At 33.4% G+C, this 12,896-nt stretch overlaps 2 protein-coding genes across 9 annotated transcripts; one reads left to right on the top strand and one right to left on the bottom strand.

The window, feature by feature from the left end:
- Nucleotides 1-731: 731 nt before the first annotated feature.
- Nucleotides 732-10,223, top strand: LOC115971472 (mediator of RNA polymerase II transcription subunit 10b-like). 8 transcript variants are annotated; one of them, XM_031091411.1, is made up of 9 exons: nucleotides 732-1,123; nucleotides 3,508-3,729; nucleotides 4,250-4,311; nucleotides 6,454-6,726; nucleotides 6,820-6,900; nucleotides 7,012-7,114; nucleotides 7,249-7,338; nucleotides 8,041-8,120; nucleotides 8,981-9,321. In XM_031091411.1, exons 4-8 carry the CDS (start codon nucleotides 6,500-6,502, stop codon nucleotides 8,110-8,112), a joined length of 573 nt encoding a protein of 190 aa, XP_030947271.1. In that variant the 5' UTR covers nucleotides 732-1,123; nucleotides 3,508-3,729; nucleotides 4,250-4,311; nucleotides 6,454-6,499; the 3' UTR covers nucleotides 8,113-8,120; nucleotides 8,981-9,321. The 8 variants fall into 8 exon arrangements, with proteins under 8 accessions (XP_030947271.1, XP_030947267.1, XP_030947268.1 ...); XM_031091414.1 differs by having other exon boundaries at nucleotides 734-1,123; nucleotides 6,531-6,726; XM_031091407.1 differs by lacking the exons at nucleotides 3,508-3,729; nucleotides 8,981-9,321 and adding an exon at nucleotides 9,796-10,223.
- LOC115971470 (homeobox-leucine zipper protein ATHB-12-like) lies at nucleotides 9,700-10,783 on the bottom strand. The gene is made up of 2 exons (XM_031091405.1): nucleotides 10,313-10,783; nucleotides 9,700-10,122 (listed from the first exon to the last, which is right to left on the bottom strand). The coding sequence occupies exons 1-2, from the start codon at nucleotides 10,601-10,603 to the stop codon at nucleotides 9,820-9,822; spliced, it is 594 nt and encodes a 197-aa protein (XP_030947265.1). The 5' UTR covers nucleotides 10,604-10,783; the 3' UTR covers nucleotides 9,700-9,819.
- Nucleotides 10,784-12,896: the final 2,113 nt, after the last annotated feature.

Consider the following 12,896-nt stretch of genomic DNA (forward strand, 5'->3'; position numbering starts at 1 on the left):
AATAATATTATGGGAATTAATGCATAGTGAAGTGTCCTGGTAGTAAATAGTAGATACAACAACCAGAAATATAGAATGCAACTGAAACTAAGCTCGTAAATGTTGTTGAAATATTCTTTAGAGGATTGCAAACATTTTTTTTTTTTTGAGATAGAGTTTCACCGTATGACTTCCGCTCTTGATGATAACTCTTTATCATCAGACAAAAACACCAATCAGTTTTTAGTATAGGCGATGATTAAACCCTAGATCTCTTATTTAACCATCAGAAACTTTACCAGTTGAGCTAATCGGAACCCACGAATTGCGAACATTTTTAAATACGTTGGGTGTTTGATATTAACCAAAATCTCAATTGTAGTTTTTATATTTTACTCTTTTTTTAAGTACCTTAGGTGCATTAAATTAAAAATATAGTTGCATTGAAATTAGCTATCCTCAAGAGAGAAAATAAGGTTTGGGGTTCATTGGTTAATTTAACTGCCTCTTGGGATTTAGTAGGGACCTAATGGACCTTACCATAGGTATGTATTTGTAAATTGCACACAAGCTTTGTGTTATTATTATTTATTTATTTTTGATTTTTTTGGACTAAAAATTAACATTAAAGAAGAACAAGAGAACAACAAATAAACTACAATTAACTTTGTGGACCATCTCCATCTCGTTTTGCCTTTTCTTTTTAAGACATAAGACCATCGCCATCTAAACTTCAAATACCCAAGACAAAAGTTTAGGACAGTGGCGTTTTTCTTTTCTTTTTCTTTTTAAGACATAAGACCATCTCGATCTAAACTTCAAATGCCCATGACAAAAGTTCAGAACAGAGGATATGGGGATAAATCCCACAACGTTACACAAATCCTGCATAATGGTGACGTGGCAGCATATTAGAATGACACCTGTCAAGACTTTCCTAATCAAAATTTCCGTTCCGTTAACCTAAGGTTACTGTTTCTCTCTCCTGTCTCTTTCTCTCACACGCAGCAGGGGCAGAAGAACCAAATCAAAAAGAAAAATCACCACCACCACCTTTTAGCCGCCAAGAACCACCGCTCCAACCCCTTCTTTTGATAGAAATCTCTGTGGCGAAGATGAAGACTACAACTCAGAATTTTTCTAGGTTTGTTACCTAACAGACCTCCAAATCCGTCTATTATTTTTGAGGGTTTTAGGGTTTGCTGTGGGTAAATTATACAATTTCTTCTATTTTGGGAGATTCGGTTAATTAAAACTTTTGCTTACACTGACAACTAATCGTAAATTGATATAATTCATTGTAACTTTTGTGTGGGTAACTAACACATTTCCTTACATTTGTTTTTAGAATTTTGATTTTGTTATTTTTATTTTTAAAGCTTGGATAATTGAGTTTGGCCTGATCTTGGTTGAGTTATGTAGCGTAGAGTGCAGCTGGAATTGTGTTTAATAGCCGACGGTTTTTGGTGGTTCTGGTTGGGTAGTGATTACTGGTGGTAGGTGTTGATTTGTTGTACTAGTTTGGTTGTTTAGTAGTTGATTTGTTGTAGAGGTTAGTAGCTGATTTGTTGTATCCGTATTTAGTTTACAGCTTATGGGTCTGATCAATTTTATATCAAAATTTGTCTAACTTTTGTTGTTTCAAAGTATGAAATCTACGTGAAGTATCATAGGAAAACACATAACTGATTTGAATGCCTAATGTAAGTTTGGTAGACATCAGGATCATGGTTGCAACTTGAAATAAGCTTTCATGCATGATTGCTTGTTAATTTATTGCTTGATCGCTAGAGAGTCATGGTCTTTTTGTGATAAAGTGATTGAGGTGAAAGGTCTCGTTAGAACTTGGAAGTGATTAAAATAGTCATGACAGGTGTCATTATAATACGCTGCCACATCACCATTGTGTAGGATTTGCTGCAACCAAGTTTGCTTTACTAATTAAGATTATTCCACATCACCATTAAGATTGTTGAACAAAAGCTTTACTAATTTTTGTAGAATGGTCCTGATGAAGCAGCAGGTAATGCCACAGTTGCTTGGGAAAGCATTTGTGTTTCTAAGGAGGGTGAGTTAGGCTTGAAGGGGATTGAGGAGTGGAATAAGCTGGCTTGTTTGAAACACATCTGGAACCTCTTTGCTCAAACAAGTTCAATTTGGGTGGCATGGGTTCATATAAAACGTATTGAAGGGGAAGACTTTTGGTGTGTCAAGGCACCCAAGACAGTACATGGGGTTGGAGAAAATTACTGAAGTTAAGAGGATTGGCAGAAATATCTAAAATTTTCTATTGGAGATGATCCCAAATTTCCTTTGGCATTATTCGTGGCACCCAGATGGAATTTTATATGAATTTTTTTTTTTTTTTTTTTTTACCTAGGGTCATTTATGATGCTGCTAGTAGTATGGATACAAAGCTGGCTAGCATGTCAAGGAATGGGGATTGGAGATGAAAACCTGAGAGATCATATGAGTTTTGTAGCCATTCAAAGAAAATTTTGCTTGGTTGTGAATGGAGATAAAGACTAGCCTATGTGGCTAACCCCAAAGAAAGGTTAATTCAATTGTGCCATGACTTGGTGTGCAGTTAGAGTGAAAAGGCAACAATTCCATGGTGGAAATTAATTTGGTTTCTCAGAGCTATATTGAAGCATGCTTTCATGGATGGCTTGTGTTTAAAAGTAGACTTCACACTTATATGATAGGTTCCTTCAATGGGGCAATAGTGGGTTTTTTTTAGAAGGGTCATGGAGAGTAGAGATCATTTATTCTTTGATTACATGATCATTTTCTAAAAGCATATGGAATGAAGTGATGGTATTCTGCCTTGTGGAAATCCTGCATATTGTTGGGATGCTGTGGTCAATTGGGGATTGCATAATTTAAGGGGCAATAATCTTAAGGAAGTGTTATGCATGCTGAGCTGGGAGGTAGTCATGTATCATTTTTGGATCCGGCGTAATGCCAGAATCCATGCTGGGAATCTAAAGAGTGAAGAGTCCATTATCTAGGACATAAAATGGGAAGTTAAAGATTAATGTCCAATCTGAATGAGGCTTCAAAAACACTATCTGCAACAAATTCCTATGCTGTAAATGGGAAATATCTTCCTCAGTTCTTAAATGTAGTTTAGGATTCTGTTAGCTGTGCTCCTGAATTGTAAGTCTTAATGAGATTATTTCATTCCTGTTCTCAGTGTTTTTCTTGAATGAAATTCAGCTAATTTATTGGGAAAAAGAATAATAATAAACCAACCTAACAAGAGTAGAACCCAAAAACAGGTACAAGAAACCCATATATAGGTCATGTTCAAGTTACACCTAGTGTAACTCTTTGTGATGCTAAACAAGTAATTTGACAAATCAATCGGTGGATTATACAGTTGTACTATACTTGCAAAATATCAAGATTATTGGAGACCAATAAAGAAATGTATTTATATAAAGAAATAAGAAAATTCAGAGATAAATTGCCTAGAAATAAGAAAACTAGGAGTACAAATTGAAGTTGTGTTTGTTGTTTTCTCAGATCTTTGGGAGGACTCACCTGAGCGGGCAAGGGAGAGAGGCTCCAACTGAGAGATTTAGCTAGAGAGAGAAACAATGGGGGAGGGTTAGACAGTTTAGTGTAAAAGGAAAAGGTTATACATGTACATACATAGGAAAATTCGAGAAAGGAACAGAAAATCGATTTGACTTACAAATCTGGTTCGAATTGAAGAAGTGCAACAAAGAAGACCGAGTTGCTGAGGTAAAAGTTGCTAGAGTATTCTTTTCTTGTTGACTATGAGGTTCGATAGGTAGTTGCCGGAGTATTCTTTTCTTTCCGTCGTTGGAGCTATTGTTATTGTTATTGTAATGTGAGCTATTGATAAAGCCTCCCAGATTGTATAATCTTATGCCTTAGATGTAATTTAAAAGACTTGTAGTTTCTTGTTTGTATTTACCTTATGTGATTCAGTTACTACTTGGTTGAATTTTATTATTCCTTTGTTTTGTTTATTTTTAGTTCCCAAAGGAAAGGCACAAGCTTTACTACCTCTTTTTTAATAATTCTCAATTTATTGAATGATGTGTGATATTGCTTTGTTAACTGCATGTTTTGAAGTAGGGCGTTAAAATGTTTGATGTATGTAAGTTGCATTTTGGGGAACCTCCTTTAGTTGGGTTAGGATTTTCTTGAGTTGCATGAGTGTTTTAGGTTAAGAGTTATATGTTAATTTTCCTTAAATTAATGAACTAAGAATATTGAGCTTTAATCTTTGGATTAGGTGTTCCTAGTACCCTGGATTGTGCTCCTTCAAGTTTAGGCCTGTGTTTCTTCTGCTCTGAGGTAAGGGAAATTGTGTTTTTAAATATTTGGAAGGTCATGACATGATTTGAGAAGCTGATATGAAAATGATAAGTTTGAGAAGCAAGGATTGTTTTATGGTCAAGTTATATGGTATGTTCTGAACTTCTCCGGTAGGGATAACGATACGGGCTTTCCATGAAATATGACCTAGGCCAAATTGTGAGATGAATGAAGTAGCCTACCTTTATTTGGTCAAGACCAACTTGGGTGGATGCTGATCATCTCTATGATTGATGAAGGATCATCATGAGTGGCCAAGGCCATTTGTGATTGATGATATGAGCATGTATGTACTTGGGAATACCCGACATGGTGGGAACTATTGAATGCCTTGCCCAAGAGGGTTGGATGCTTCATGCTTTACATGCTTACTTGACAGATTTACCAAAGTTGCATTATAAGTAATTATGTTTTATGTTATGGTAAAGGAAATTATTAATTATTTACTTGTCAACAATTATGTTTTAAAGTGATCAGGAAACATCTTATATGATGTTAAATCATGAACTATGATTGTGACGTTAATAAGTTTTGTTTCTTTTGAAGTAAGAGTTTTCCTCATCAGGTCTTAAAAAGTTTTCTCATGAGAAATTACTTATCAAAAAAAAAAAAAAAATCTTCTAAGGAAAAATGGTTGCTTTATATAATAAGATATAATTTTCTAAGAAAAGTATTTTCTTCATGTGAAGAGATTTATTTTTTAAAGAAAGTATGCAAGTTATTTTTCAAAGTTATGTAAAAGATTTTTTAATAAATTTTATGAAAAATTATTTGTGCATGTTCAAAGAATTTTATCTTGAAGCATATCCACATATTAAGAAAAGCCTTTGATATACATGCACTCATGTTTTCTTTCTAAATTTTCATGCTCCCTAACCCCCCTTACTAAGTCTTTTAGCGCTCAGCCCAAGCATGTTCTATGCAATGGAGGAGCAGCGAGAGCCTTAGTTGTGTTTTGCCTGTGTCCGTTTTAGGTTTATGTAGTACTTGCTTTCTATTTTAGGTATTTTTATGCTTATTTCTGTAGAGATTTTGTACCTTAAATCAAAATCAATTGTTTAGAGTTGGAACCTTTGATGTGATTGGAGATTTTATGTTGTGAACATGTGATATTTTAAATAATTAATGGCTTTGTTATCCATTGGAGAAAAAAGGTTAAGGTTAGATGCTCTGACTAGCAAGTAGTAAGAAGTAAAAAAAAAAATGCATACAAGTTTAGTGTATCAAGTTTAGGCTTGATATTAACATGCCACTAATGGTTTCAAATCCGGAATTCGGGTTTGGGTCATGACATGAGCTTTAATGGAATGTTTCTATAACATGCCACTCATGGTTTACTTTATATAAATGTAAAAGTTAATTTTCATTAATGGAATATTTCTATTTTTTAAAAAGATTCCTATTAATTTATACATCCCTAAGGGGCAGTATCAGTTATCCACAAACTTCAAGGGAGGGGAGTGTCATTTTGTGCATTGTCTGGGTAAGAATCTGTTTTAAAAATGGAATATCCTGTTAATAAAAATAACAGTTTGTGAGGTTATGAACTTAACTGTTGCAATTATACAAACCTTAAAGGAGGGGGGAGTTTCATTTCATGAAACGTTCCCCGGTAGTGTATTCGTAAAACCTCAAGGGAGGGTGCTGTAATTTTCCCTTTAATAAATGATGGTATTTTAAAATAATTATTAAATCACTAATTGAGTCAACTTTGTTCTCTTAAAATTCTTTTGCTTCCCAGGTACAAGCTCCTAGCTGTATTTGCTGGAACTTTGTTTGATTGGTCATGTTGCATGGCGATTTACTTCTAGGGAATCCATTCTGTTGTACATATTTTCTTTGCCTACTTCATTTCTTCAATGGACTAATTTCCTCTAAATATAATTTTTCTTACCTATGGAAAAAAAAAAAAAAAAATTTGCTTCCTAAATAATGGAAAATTGGATGAGAGGACTGGATAAAAATCCATTTGAGACAGCTTCTTTTTTTTTTTTTTTTGCGTATATATTCAGGCATGTTCATTATTTTTTGATATCTACAGAAAGATATCGTTTAACAATTAATTGTCTACTTTTAATTTCTTTATATTCATGTTGTACATTCTTTATTTCTTTGCAACAGATATATTTCAAAAGTCTTAGTGAGGTTTTTGAAGTAAAATACAACAATGGATTCATCACAGAGTGCTGTAACAGCAGGGACTGGTGGTGGTGGCAATGGGATGATGATCTCTCAAACCAATGATATGGCAGCTACACCTGCTGTGGACGATCCAAAGCAGAACCTGAACCATGTCATCAACTCTATTCAGAAAACTCTGGGCCTTCTTCACCAGCTCTACCTTACTGTCTCTTCCTTCAATGCTGCCTCTCAGCTTCCTCTTCTCCATCGCCTGTATGTTTCTTTTGTCTTATCTATTGCAATTAGTTCTTTTTATTTTGTAATTCCTTTTCTAAGACATAAACCACTGTGGGTTTGGTTTTGCAGCAATTCTCTTGTCACGGAGCTTGACAACATGGTTAAATTGGCTGAGAAGTGCAACATTCAAATTCCTATGGAAGTGCTAAAGTGAGTCTTTTCCCATGATTAGCCGTTTTTGTTTCAACTACAAATGGTCTTTTAGAACCTAATTCAGGTTTTCTTTACTTGTGATTGCTGATATTTTATTTTCTCTTTTAGTTTGATTGATGATGGAAAGAATCCAGACGAATTCACAAGGGATGTCATAAACAGCTGTATTGCCAAGAATCAGATCACCAAAGGCAAAACTGATGCCTTTAAGGTTGCATTTGCTCCTGATATGACATATTTATATAATTATTTATTTTCACTTCTATTTCTTCATATAAATTTGAGATTTAATATTGGATTTTGTGTTTATTTGTGGTTTTATTTTGACCTTACATATTTTTTCAGGGTTTACGCAAGCATCTTATGGAAGAACTTGAACAAACATTTCCTGATGAAGTTGAATCTTATAGAGAGATACGTGCAGCCTCTGCTGCTGTAAGTTATGTTTGCATTGATGCACTAATTTCATAGAATGGTTCTCTGTATACGTCACTCCATAAATTTTCTTAAATTCAACATTTATTATTATTTTTTCCATTATTACATGAAGAACCTCCTTCCAACCTGCTCTCCCCCAATTCCCTTTAATGCCATGTATAAGATCAAAACCACTCCATTTGTAAAAGGTTACCTCTTGCCCATGAGCTATAGTTCAACTGACACTTCCTCCTACAATAATATTGAGATGGAGGGTGAGGTCATGGGTTCAAAAACCACCGAGTGCTTGTGTAACTTATTAATCAAGAAAAAAAAATTGTCAAGGGTACCTCTTTATTTGTTAGTTCTGTATTATTATTTCTGCTGTTGCATAAAATGTGAAGAATTTGTCTTAGAAGATTCTGGATGTGCATCTCATTCCTCAAGCGATTGTGTTACTTGAGTTATGTTACTCAATGAAGAATGAAATGCTAAAAAAAGTTATGTGCATAATCTTGAATGGAGACTGGTAACTGAATGTATGGCATGAGAATTTCAAACACCAACGTTGAAGTCAATTCTTGATTCAAGTAATTAATCAGCTTTTCCTTTAAAAGTAAACCAAGCTGGAGCCTATCTGAGAGAAAAGTCTTGTGTATCTTCTTTTTTGTGTTTTGTGTTTACCATATTAAGCTTTTTTGCCTTTTATATCTAATGCAGGAATCAAAGCGGCTTGCACAAGCACAAAGCATGTTACCAAATGGAGATATGAAGGTCAAATCCGAGCTTTAGGTGTTTATGTAAGTATTGCTTTGGTTGTTAATATCCATCTCTCAGCATATCTGTAATTTTGTGATTGTTGTTAAAATTCTAGATGGATACATTGATTTATTATAGCAAAGTTATTTTTCTTTACTTCCTTTTCAATACATGCTGATAAAAAAGTTGGACATGTGCGTACTTTTAATTTTTTCTAATGATCTTTGTAGACCATTCGTTGTATTTGTATACCTTGAAACTTTTCCTTTCACTTCAATGTATTTTACAAAGGTATACATCTCATCCAATTGTGTCTGCTTGGCCTTTATTTTATTTTAATGGTTTGTTTCAGATACATTACACTAAGGAACTATGGGACCAAGTATGTTGTTATGGGACATACTAATATTTGGTCCTCAACTTTCGACTGTTATTTCAAAATCGTCCTTATACTTTAAAATGTTTCACTTTAGTCCCTATACTTTCATAATTGTGTGAAAAATGTTCTAATTGTCATTTGTTGGATGAAAAATGTTGATGTGGCCAACAGAATTCATGCAACGTCATTAAAGTGACCTCAGTTTTATAAATTTCGTTTGTTGAACTTTCCATCTTTTAGATGATGGTAAGGGCCTTTTTGAAATATTCTAAAATATAAGGACAATTTTGAAACAAAGGTCAAAGGTTGAGGACCAAATATGCAATTTAGCCTTTAAAGAAATACTGATTGCAATTTAGTGTGGCCATCATAAAAATTTTGTTCTTCAAGGCTCTTAACTTCCTCATTATCAGTCAAATTCAGTTGTTCTTCATGGGACCTGAATTTTATTGCATATATTTCTGAGATTATTTGATAATTTGAACTTTCCACCAGATTCTAATGAATTTGTGTTTGTTTCAGCTTCAGTACTATTAAAGACTAATGCATATTCAGGAAATAAATAAATCAAAACATGTGCATGGAAGCGCACATCTGCTGATATTCCTTTGTTTTTTTGGGGCTGAATGTCTGCTGAAATTCCTGTTTCTTCCTACTGCTATCTTTGCGTAACAATTTGATTTTATATATACATATGGGTGTATTTGTGTGCACTTGCATGAATAGAAGCTAGCTGGCTGAAGTAATTCTATTTGCTGAGTAAGAAATTCTCTTTACAATAAGTCTTGGGACGCAAATTGTGCAAAGTTGTCGATATGGCATGTTGTATAATAAAGTATTGTCAATAGTGGGTTGATATGAAAGTGATGTCACTCCAATTTCTAATCATAATTTACCATCCAAATAAGTTGTGAGAAAAAAGAAGTGAAAATAGCTGTGTTCCTAACATTTCCCTTCTCTTTAACCTGTAGTACACTGAGATATGCTACATGTGCATAAGGTGGAGAATCTAAACTTATAGAACTGACGACTATAGAGGTCCTGGAATTAGTTATTCTTTAGATGGTCATTTTTAAATTGTGGATTCACTTTGTGGAATCTGGAGTCAGTTAAATACTTAAATCCTTATTATTTATTTGAGAAGGTCTTTGGAATTCTTATATTTGAGTAGACTACTTCTTCCATTTTTGTTAACCAACTCGAAAGTGAGTGAAGTGACCAATGGGTATTGGGCATGCTTGTACAAAAGTGAACAGTGTGTTAATGCAATGCTGATCATATTACCTTACTCTCTAGGAAAATTATTTTCATACATATTCTTGCTACTGTAATTGTAGGGGTTGTGCAATTGCTCAAAACTATTACTCCCACCATTGTGAATTACCACTTGACTGGTCAAGAAAACTGCACCAATCTTCTGATGATGTTGAGGAATCATCTATTGGTTCTGCTATGTTCAGCATGCCAGTTTCTTTCTCAGTACACTCAGCATCTTCACAATTAGCATCACCTATAAACATGTTGATGTTATGGTTGACACTTTCTGATAGAATGCTGGGCTTCTCTTTTGATTCAGAAGTAGAATCTCCTTTCACTGAGTTGCTGTCACTACTCATTCCATTTTTTCCATGTTGCTTATCCAGCGTATCTTTCAGTTTCTGCAACTGTTTGTGTACCACAGAATACTTATCAGAACTGCTTGTAGTTAACTGTTCTTAACATGTTAAAAACCTCGTAACTCAATGAAAACATCAAATTCACTCTATAGGGAGAACCTGGATTCAAATTCCCCACACCCACTTATTCTAATAAAAAACTGTTCTTAATAATTGTTAGCAACTAAAATAATGGTACCTGAAGGAGTAATAACTGATTCTCTCTTTTTAGTGACTCGAACTTGGAATCTGGAGTGTCATAACTAGCTTTTAATGAGCTGTACTCTCGTTCAGTCTGCTTAATCTTCAATCTGGCCCTTCTATTTTGGAACCAAGTAGCAACCTGGCGAGGGTGTAGTCCAACCTCATTAGCTAGCTTCTGTTTTATCCGAGACTCTGGCCTTGACTCTTCCTCGAACATAATTTCCAGCAACTTGATTTGTTCATCATTGAATCTTTGCATGTTCTTGTTCTTCCTCTTACTTGCCATGGTGTGTGAACTTTCTATTGCTATCAATGCACACCTTTTTTTTTTTTTTTGTTGATAATAACGCACACTTTTTCTTTAGCCAACATTTACTAGTTATAAAAGTATAGTAATAGATTTGAGACTTCGCTTGTAGGAGTGTGAACTGAAAGAAATGTAGTGAGGGTAGTGGTGTAAAGAATATCTAAACCGTGGGCCTGAGGCTGGTCTTGATAGGAGCATTTTTTTAATATACTAGATAAAAGAAACATCCCACTAGCTGTTCCATCCGGACGCTTGTCAAGTAAAGGGGTTGGGATGTCCCTTTCTGCTTCCATGTTCTCTGTATCTAATAAAGTTCACGGAATTTCTTACGTAGACGCAGCAAGTACACTTCATTTACAAGCATAGTACAGGATACAAAATTTTCATTTAAAAAAATATATATTTTGCCGCAATTATTGACGTGAGAAGTTTTATTGCCGCAATTAGAGCAATGTTACTTTTATATGCTATCAACAACATTTTTATTTAAATTAATTATAATATGCCACTTCAATAGTTGTCATTTAGTGGTTTGTGAAATTTTTTTGTTAATAAATATTTCTTTTTTAAAGAAAAAAAAAAGTTTACCCCCAGATCGGTTTAATAAAACTATTCACGTATGGTTCATCAAAAAAAAAAAAAAACTATTCACGTATGTATATATATTTTTTCGCATAACTTATTTAATGATCAAACCTATTCGCGTATGTATATATATTTTTCACATAACTTATTTAATTTGTTGCTTTTGCAAGAAAGCTTTTGAAGTATAGACTTTTAAAATTTTTATTTTTTAGGTACATGTTTTTCAAATTACTTAATTATTTTTTAAAAGTTGAGGAATAAGAAATTTGAAATAGGAAAATTCTTTATCATCATGCAATGCTTGGTTGCCACGTTTTTGAAATGTCGCTATGCATATAAGAGCACCAGATGATTGTGTTAGGACAAAGCCAAAGTGTGATGGTACCTAGCAGCCAATGACAATCCACCACCCCAATTTATGGTCTTACCTTTGGGTCTGCCCTTGTGGTTTTATTTCGATGTTTTATATGATGTCTCCGTCATAACGTGGCAACAACCTTGTGGTTTACCACTCTAGGTTACGAATTGTTTGGACACGTGAATTAAACAAAATACATTGGCTTTTGCGTTGGGACAGAGAAAAGGTTTAGGTAGGCCTTTGAAAACCAAAGTCCCATTTTGGACACAAATGACAAATCAAAACATGGGAGAATAAAAAATGATTCTTGAAGATTCGATGTTTACCAAAGGTAATTGCAGCAAATCATACATAATGGTGACATGACAGCGTATTAGAATGACACATATACTCTCCACAGTGCACAACCAAATCATGCCGATTAATTTGGGCAAAAAATTATATTTATTTAAGTATAACAAATCCATTTTTTTTTAATATTTTACATCATCATTTTTTTAACAATAATCACATTAGAATATTTATTCTATAATATATTTTATTTAAATAGTCAATTTTCATTTTTTTATTATCTTCATATATATATATATATATAGGCAAAATTTGTCAAATAGTATAATATTGGGAAAATTTTAGGTGAATAGCATGCATTCAAAGTTTATTAATTAGTTGGACTGTTTTTTGAAAATCGAGTACGGCAAAATCGACTTCCAGCCAAAATCGAGTTTACTATACTCAACTTACTTTTTTATCCATCTCAGAGCAAATTCTCGATAGCAAGTCAAGTATATTAAACTCGATTTTGGCGATTTTGGCTAGAAGTCGATTTTGCTATATTCGATTTCCAAAAAACAGTCTAACTAACTAATAAATTTTGAATACATGCCATCTGCCTAAATTTTTTTCAAATTCATACTATTTGGAAAATTTTGCCTATATATATATATATATAAAGAGAGAGAGAGAGAGAGAGAGAGAGAGAGAGTCTAATGAGACATGAGAGCAAAAGGAGGGAGAAAATAAAATAAAATGTGAACAATGCTCATATATATATATATATCCATAATTATTGTAACAATTATGTATTTTTACATAAATTGACATGATATGAAATGGGTGAATTTTGAGTTTAATTAACTAAAATGTGATCCTTATTTTATTATATAAGCATTGATGTGAGTGTTTTTTTTTATTTTTTTATTTTGAGCTTATAAAAACTCATTTTTGGACCATATGATATACCCTTCTCAATGATAAAATTGAAATCTAAAATCAGATTCCTTAAAAAGTGTTATTTATAGACCATTCAGTTAATGAGTTTAAAATTTA

Source organism: Quercus lobata, chromosome 12 (genome assembly GCF_001633185.2).
Source record: "Quercus lobata isolate SW786 chromosome 12, ValleyOak3.0 Primary Assembly, whole genome shotgun sequence".
NCBI lineage: Eukaryota > Viridiplantae > Streptophyta > Magnoliopsida > Fagales > Fagaceae > Quercus > Quercus lobata.